The sequence below is a fragment of the Podarcis tiliguerta genome (genome assembly GCF_965153285.1).
Source record: "Podarcis tiliguerta genome assembly, chromosome: 13".
Taxonomy (NCBI): domain Eukaryota; kingdom Metazoa; phylum Chordata; class Lepidosauria; order Squamata; family Lacertidae; genus Podarcis; species Podarcis tiliguerta.
The window spans coordinates 29,688,715-29,697,082 of NC_139546.1; the positions used below are offsets into that span (position 1 = coordinate 29,688,715).

The 8,368-nt window shown below is 40.1% G+C and overlaps 2 protein-coding genes across 2 annotated transcripts; one reads left to right on the forward strand and one right to left on the reverse strand.

Annotated features, from left to right (window-relative positions):
- Positions 1–1,029: 1,029 nt before the first annotated feature.
- LOC310662148 (olfactory receptor 14A16-like) lies at positions 1,030–4,769 on the forward strand (the record flags this gene model as incomplete). The annotated part of the gene is made up of 2 exons (XM_083408919.1): positions 1,030–1,347; positions 4,101–4,769. The coding sequence occupies 2 exons, from the start codon at positions 1,030–1,032 to the stop codon at positions 4,767–4,769; spliced, it is 987 nt and encodes a 328-aa protein (XP_083265045.1).
- A 2,225-nt stretch (positions 4,770–6,994) lies between these two features.
- On the reverse strand, positions 6,995–7,948 carry LOC310662149 (olfactory receptor 14A16-like; the record flags this gene model as incomplete). Its single annotated transcript, XM_083408920.1, has 1 exon — positions 6,995–7,948. The coding sequence occupies one exon, from the start codon at positions 7,946–7,948 to the stop codon at positions 6,995–6,997; it is 954 nt and encodes a 317-aa protein (XP_083265046.1).
- Between the last annotated feature and the right edge of the window lie 420 nt (positions 7,949–8,368).

An 8,368-nucleotide genomic window follows, 5' to 3' on the forward strand; every position in this document is an offset into this window, starting at 1 on the left:
CTCTCTTCAAGAGCCTATACATTTGTACATACATAAGACTGTGGTCTGTTCACAGTACACATTAAGGTTAGAAACATACAACCAAGATTAAACAATTGAAACTTCTGTGATCTCAACTAGGAAGGAGTTGCAAAGCATTGAGCCCAGAATACTGAATCATGTCTGCTGGTGAGTATCAGCTATGTGTCCGAGTCATGTGGAACCACTACCAGTTACTCAGTCAAAGGCCTCACTGATCAAACAGGGATATTAGGAATCAAGCTGTTAAGTACCCAAGTTGTGACAGGCATAGGGAATTAATACAAAAAGTTTGAACCATCTTCCTAGAATTAAGTGTTGCTGTAATTCAGTAGCAAAACTGAAGCAACTATCAAGATCAGTTTTGATACTGAATCTTGCTCTCAAGATACGTTTTGTAAATATGTACATGATAGCAAGAGGCATCTGCCCTCTGAGTATAGGGCTGCCATATGTCTGAACATAACCTGGATTTCAAAGGCGGAATTGACATCTGGAGGGGTGGGGAATTCCGAAAGGCGGCACTTTGTCCTGGATCTTAGACAAGTCAATCGAAAAATCATGGTTTTTTTGGCTCAACAATTTTGGTGGCATTCTGGTTTTTACTTTTTGAAATATGGCAACCCTAAGAAAGTATGGGAAGGATTGTGGTAGGACTCCCATGTTACATCTCCAGCAGTGGCATTGTTCATTTTCCAGAGATTGAGAGCAGCACCATCATCCAGTTTTAAAATAACAGTATCTTATTTTAAAATAATGGTGTATTAGCTATAAAGAATTAAAAGCTAACTCCTGCTTTGATGAAGATTTGTTATTACATTTTTTGTCTACTTCCTTCTCTTACCTTCTATATCTCACAACAGCTCTTCCAAAGTGTTAAATATTTGTTATCAGAAGAGGATTTAAACCAATGTTTAAATGTTTATGCCAATAAAGCTCAATTACCAGAACCGATGTTGATCTTCCTGTTGTCATGTTTTTGTTTTTCCAGAGGCAGCAAGCATTATAGTAATGAATGCAAGAATAGGTAACGAATCCTCTGTTTCTGAATTTCTACTCCAGGAGTTCTCAGCAATCCGAGAAATGCAGATTCTACACTTCTTCCTCTTCTTGGTATTGTACCTGGCAACTGTGTTCGGGAATCTTCTCATTATCTCTGCAGTAGCCTTTGACCATCACCTTCACACTCCCATGTACTTCTTTCTGATGAACTTGGCCATACAGGACCTAATTGCTGTTTCAGTCACTATCCCCAAATCCATAGCCAATTCTCTCATGAACACCAGACACATTTCTTACACTGGATGTGTTGCTCAGGTCCTCTCATTTGTTTTCTTTTTATCATCTGATACCGCCCTTCTTACAGTCATGGCATATGATCGCTATGTTGCCATTTGCAATCCATTCCAATATGAAATGGTGATAAACAGGGCAGCCTGTATACAAATGGTTGCTGGTGTGTGGGTCACTGGATTCCTTAATGCAGTCATGCACACTAGTGCAACCTTTGCTACACCTTTCTGTTCAAACATTGTCAATCAGTTCTTCTGTGAGATCCCACATTTACTTACACTTGCATGCTCAAACTTATACCTAACAGAAATTGGAGTTTTGGTGATGAGTGTAATCATGGTGACTGGCTGTTTTGTCTTCATTGTTGTCACTTATGTGCACATCTTCACTGTTGTCCTGAAAATCCCTTCTGTTCAGGGAAGGAAAAAGGCCTTCTCCACTTGCATACCCCACCTTGTTGTCTTCTTCGTATTTTGTTTCACAGGATGTTTTGCTTACCTTAGGCCTCCATCTAAAACTCCATCTGATCTGGACTTTGCATTAACTTTGATGTATACTTTTGTTCCACCCATGTTCAATCCAATAATCTACAGTATGAGAAATACAGAGATTAAAAATGCATTATCAAAATTACTGGGTTTCAGGCAAGCTTCTGTTAATATCTCTTTATGGCTTATTCTGAAAAGGTGAAATCTCTCTAAGTATTGTTCTAGATCTGTGGTACCAATGGTTAGGTTCAGTAAATATTAGGATTTACAACCTGAAAATGGCCAGTTCCTAGTGTATTAGGACTAGGAAGAAGTATAGTGGACTTTCTGGTAAGCCTCCGTATTAAACACATGTAAAGCTGGTTAAGTGGGCACACTTCCTGGGTTATGTAGTAGACTAATTTTTGTGTGAGGTGAACACCTGGAGGGCATTATTCTTTAGCAGTTCAAAGGGCAAAGTGTGAATAAGTGTGAAATGCTAGACACTTTTGAGGTAATAAACTCTAGGAGGCCACAGGAGAGACCTTCTCCTGTGTTACAAAATGAGACCAGAACTTAGGTAAACTGTAAGGAAGAAGTGGGAAAGGACAACATCTTGAATGTGCCTTACAAGATAGGCTGCAGAAGACAAGGATTCTGGTGATGCTGCCATAGATTAAGCTTGCATGTTATGGGGTGCTGCTGCTGTGTGCCACTCCATTGAAGGCTAAAGGTTTTATATATGTATAAAATAAACCATATATCATAAAGACATTAGAGGCTCAATTGTGCTTCATTTTCTGCAAAGGAACACAGACTCTGGGTGAGTGTCTAGAACCCTCTGGAGTATTGTTACTGCTCAGCCAGAGATTGGGGGTGGCACACAACCACTGTAGCACTATAATCATAGGGAACTACTGAGATGTTGTGCCCAGTTCCAACTTCCAGATAAATTTAGATATGCGGGTTCAAAATATATCCTGTGTTACATGGGCATCTTGCATTCCTCCAGCTTAGATGTACCATTGACAATTTTGTTTGTCTGATTGCATAGTAAAGGAGCTGTGAGCATCTCTCCATGCACATTTGTACATTCATGTCACCATGCAGCAGCATTGCATGAGCAAGTGGGCAGCCCAGCCCTTGTTAATGACACTACCAGTGCAACCTGCCCCACACTGGAGTCAAGCAAAGGTACATGGTGCTGCCTGCCTGCGTAGGGGGGGACAACAACAATAAAACAATGAACTGGGTGGTGATACAATGACTGCTGCAATCAATACTATCACAATATGCAGAGTGCAGATGCCTCTCACTAATACCTCCATATTTACAAAGCATATTTTGATCCTGTAATTCAGTATCAAAACTGAAGTAACTAACTCGTAAACATAGGGCGATGACTAGCCACCGGAATGATACAGGGTCCAATTCAATGTTCGTGTTTTAATTTCCAATGAGGACCACAACTTGTGCTGAGGATAGTCTGATTCCAAATATTGTGGTCTTATCAGTGGGGTCTTTGAAGGAATAGCTCTTAGGGGTTCTACATGGCTCAGACACATGGCTTATATTCAGCAGGAGGCATGTATTCAGTATTCTGGGCCCAATTTTGGAGCAGAGTTTAACTGTTTTTATCTTTCTTGTATATTTTTAAACTTAGTGTACACTGTGCACAGACAATGGTGTCAGGGGCATAGTGTGGGTGTTGCCAGAGGGGTGTGTGAATCAGGCATCTTTGTGTCCCTCTCCAAGCATTGGATGAGGGGCACCTGGTTTTCACCTGCCAAGTTCCATTTTGGCTGGCCGGGCTCCCCTGGAAGATAGAGCTTAACCACTAGTCCTGGTTTGAATGATGTGCTATGACAAAACTGGTTGTAACGAACAATAGTAGTTTATTTTAAGAGAATGATGTATTATCTATAGAGAGTCAATATTTGTTTTCAAAAGATGATTTAATCTAATGTTTATCTCTTTTTTTCAGATTCAGCAAGCATTTTAGTCATGAATGCCAAAAAAGACAACAAATCTTCTGTCTCTGACTTTCTACTCCTTGAGTTCTCATCAATACAGGAACTGCAGATTCTACACTTCTCTCTGTTCCTGGTATTGTACCTGACAATTGTATTAGGGAATCTTCTCATAATATCTGTAGTTACCTTTGACCAGAAACTTCACACTCCCATGTATTTCTTTCTGATGAACTTGGATATCCAAGACCTAGGTACTGTTTCAGTCACTATTCCTAATTCCATGGCCAATTCTATCATGAATAACAGACACATTTCTTCTGCGGGATGTGCTGCTCAAGTCCTCTCACTTCTATTCTTTCTATCATCTGATATTGCTCTCCTTACAGTCATGGCATACGATCGATATGTCGCCATTTGCAATCCATTACAATATGAAATGGTGATGAATAGGACATTCTGCACTCAAATGATTGCTGGTGTGTGGGTCGCTGGCCTTCTCTATGCAGTCATGCACACTAGTGCAACTTTTGCAGTTCCATTCTGCTCAAATATTGTCAACCAGTTTTTCTGTGAGGTCCCATCGTTACTTACAATTGCATGTTCTAATTTATACCTAATAGAAATTGGAGTTTCGGTGGTGAGTATAATCCTGCTGGCTGGCTGCTTTGCCTTCATTGTCATCACTTATATACACATCTTCATGGCAGTTCTGAAAATTCCGTCTATTGAGGGAAGGAAAAAGGCCTTCTCCACTTGCATTCCCCACCTTGTGGTCTTCTCCATATTTTGTTTCACAGGAAGTTTTGCTTACTTCAGGCCTCCTTCTAAAACCCCATCATTTCTGGACATTGCCTTAACTGTGATGTATACCATTGTACCACCCATGTTCAATCCAATAATCTACAGCATGCGAAATAAGGAGATTAAAAATTCTTTATCAAAGCTGTTGGGTTTGAAGACCTCTTCTATGAATATCTTTTCCAGGCTTATTCTGAAAACAGGAAATCTCTCTCTGTGAGTAGAATCATAGGGAGCTCCTAAAACACACTGTCCTTGTTACACATATAGATTCAAAATTCCCCCTGTGTCACAATATCATCTTGAATTTCCCTAGCTCAGTTGTACCATTCACACTTCACTTCTCTGATCACATAGCCTGTTGAATTGAACTTACATTAATATATTTACTGTGCTGTTTGTTCAACTGAACTGTGGGAAATAATTTCCAAGGCAGCCTACAACTGGCTGAACACCCACTCAACCCAGCAGACCTTAATCCCCTGCCAGATGGATGGGAATAGGACATATCTCCCTCATCCTCTGTTGACCCAGAACATGGAAATGGCAATTTGAACTGAGTATTCTTTCTGACACTGAGCATAGAAGCAAGCTTCTTGAAGCTACTGTTCCTCTGGCTAGTGAATGGGGTTAGGCTTGTCCTTTCACTGAGTTGGGACAGTGTTTTTCATTAAAGAGGAGAACAAATATTGTTTTGACATATTGAGGGCTTGGACTGTGGAATCAAATGGAGTCATATTAAGTCTCTGCTACTAGTCAGAGCACTAAGGACCATTGGAACTCTAAACGCCCTCCCTCTAAGGATGTGCAGCATGGCAAAGGTTAGTTCAAATTGCTTCTGTACATCAACCTCTGATGCTTTCATTCCTCTTCTTTCCATAATCTCTTTTATATCTTGTATAATTTTTAATTTTGTTTTGTTTTCATTGTCTTAAATAACTTATTTGGAATTAGGCTTAGGATTTATCCCCACTTCCACTTGTCCTGTGCCTAAAAACTACAGGTCTGAGAGGTCGGCAATCTGACTTGGTCAAGGTGCCCATTTGTACTTCCTGCAGGGGACGTATTGGAAAGCAAAGACTCTTACAAAATTGTATAGTCAATCAACCAACTTCAAGGGAACAGCAAGTCTATGAGGAATAGTTAGCATTTGAGGGTGCTTTTTTGTTTTTAGTGCAGGCAAAGAACATCTCAAAATGGAAATGATACTGGTTTATTTATAACATTCTGATTGGTATAGATAGATCAGGTCAAAATAAAACTTTTCTGTCACAAAAGTTGAACTTGGCTGCATTGAATGAGTTTCATTTGACAGACAAGGGAACTGCTACTGTATACAGTGGTACCTCAGGTTACATATGCTTCAGGTTACATATGCTTCAGGTTACAGACTCCACTAACCCAGAAATAGTGCTTCAGGTTAAGAACTTTGCTTCAGGATGAGAACAGAAATCGTGCTACGGCAGCGCAGCGGCAGCAGGAGGCCCCATTAGCTAAAGTGGTGCTTCAGGTTAAGAACAGTTTCAGGTTAAGAACGAACCTCCGGAACGAATTAAGTACTTAACCCAAGGTACCACTGTACAAGCATAATTAACATGAAGTAAAATTGAATTAATAACAACTCAGTATGGCACTACTACTAATATTGTGATCTAATCGGTTCTTCTGATTTAGTAATCATTGCAGCTTACGAACAAATCTTTGCTTAAGAACAAAGCAATAATTTTATTGATTTAACATGTTTATAGCTTGTAATTCTTCTAAGGATCTGCAAGCGGGGGCACAACAAATGCTTTTAAATCACAATGCACAAAATATAAATTCAAACAAAAGAAGCACATCAAAACAAAAGAAGAACTGCTTGACAGTGGAATAGTCTCCCTCGGGAGGTTGCGGGCTCTCATTCCATGGACCTTTTAAATAACAATAACAACAACAACAAGAATAACAATAACAATTTATTTATACTCCACCCATCTGGCTGAGTTTCCCCAGCCACTCTGGGCATCCAAAGCAGTGATTGGATGGCCATCTGTCATAGATGCTTTAGCTGAGTTTCCTACATTGCAAGAACTTGGACTAGATGACTCTAAGGGTCCCTTCCGATGCTACAATTCTATGATTCTATCATACAGCATCAAATAGCAGCAGGGTCAACATGACAGCCCTTAGAAACAATCACAATGCACCTCACCCCTGCTCAAAGGCCTGAATGCTGAAGTGTGTTCTTACCTGCCTTTGAAAACACTGCAGTGTCAGGGCATGACATGCCTCAGAAGGAAGTCATCCTGAAATACAATGCTAAACATGCAATGTAAGGCTACAATCCAATGCACACTTTCCTGGGACTAACTCCCAGCCAATGTAGTGATATCCACTTCTGAGTAAACAAACATAGGACTGGACAAAACTTATGCAAGCCATCTAGGCAACCGAAAGTGTTTCCTAAAATGAAGAATGGTTTTTGCCTAAGAATTGGGGGAAAATATTGATAAGCAGCTTCCAGAATGCAATTTTGAGCTCCCTGTTTCTTATGCTATAGATGACCGGGTTCATTACTGGTGGCACCATGCAGTAGAGCATAGAAACCAAGAGGTCAAATGCTGATGGGGACCTGGAGGTTGGCTTTAGGTAGACAAACATGCCACTTACCATAAACAGGGAGATAACAATAAAATGAGGCAAGCAAGTTGAAAAGACTTTTTGCTTCCCTTGACTGGATGGGATTCTCAGTACAGCTCTGAAGATCTGAACATAAGAAAAAACAATTAGAAAAAAGTAAACAAAGCCAAAACAAGACCCCAGAATCAGAATCCGGACTTCGTTGATATATGAGTCAAAGCAAGAGATCTTTAGGAGTTGTGGGATTTCACAGAAGAATTGATTGATGACATTAGAACAGAAGTCCACAGTGAATGTAGTTCCAGTGTGCATTGCTGAATAGAAAAGTCCACCGATCCAAACACTGGTTGCCATCTGAATGCAAGCTTTCTTGTTCATGACAGTCTCATAATGCAGTGGATTGCAGATGGCAACATAGCGATCATATGCCATGATGCCAAGCAGGAGGTAGTGGGAGATCATGAAGAAAACTAGAAAGAATACTTGGCAAACACACCCAGAGTAAGAGATGGCTTGGTTTTTCATCAAGGAATTTGCAATAGACTTGGGAACTGTAACAGATATGGAACCAAAGTCTTGTAATGACAGATTGGCCAGAAAAAAGTACATGGGTGTATGAAGCTGATGGCTATAGATGATGACTGTGATGATGAGAAGGTTTTCTATGAAGGCCACCAAATACATTATGACAAAAAAAATAATGTGGAATATCTGCAGCTCCTGAATTTCAGAGAATCCGAGCAGAAGGAATCCATTCACTCTTGACTGGTTCAACATTGTATTGTTCAGAGTTCTATTTGGTACCTATGAAAAGAAAGATGCCACACGACTTCTTTTTTCATTTGATTGTATCTATTTGTGAAATAGAGTGGTGCTCTTTGGACAAAATATCTCTCCCTTTCTGGCAGTGGTGATGGAGATAAAAACTGTACTAATGAACTTTATTGATGTCTCATTTTTAATTGTACCCAGAAGGTTCAGTTCTCAGGAGTTAAGTGCAGCTCAGCAGCACTAAGTCAGACACATTTTGGGAGTCATGTGCTCATAATGACTGTGATTCAATGGCTGTTATTTAACTTGAAAACATTGTTTTGATGATGACTCTGTTTATATGATTGAATGTTGACACCCCCACCCTTTGAATGGAGCTGAGGAGTAGGAAAGGTCTTTGGTACGGTTTGTGGTTTGTGGGTGGTA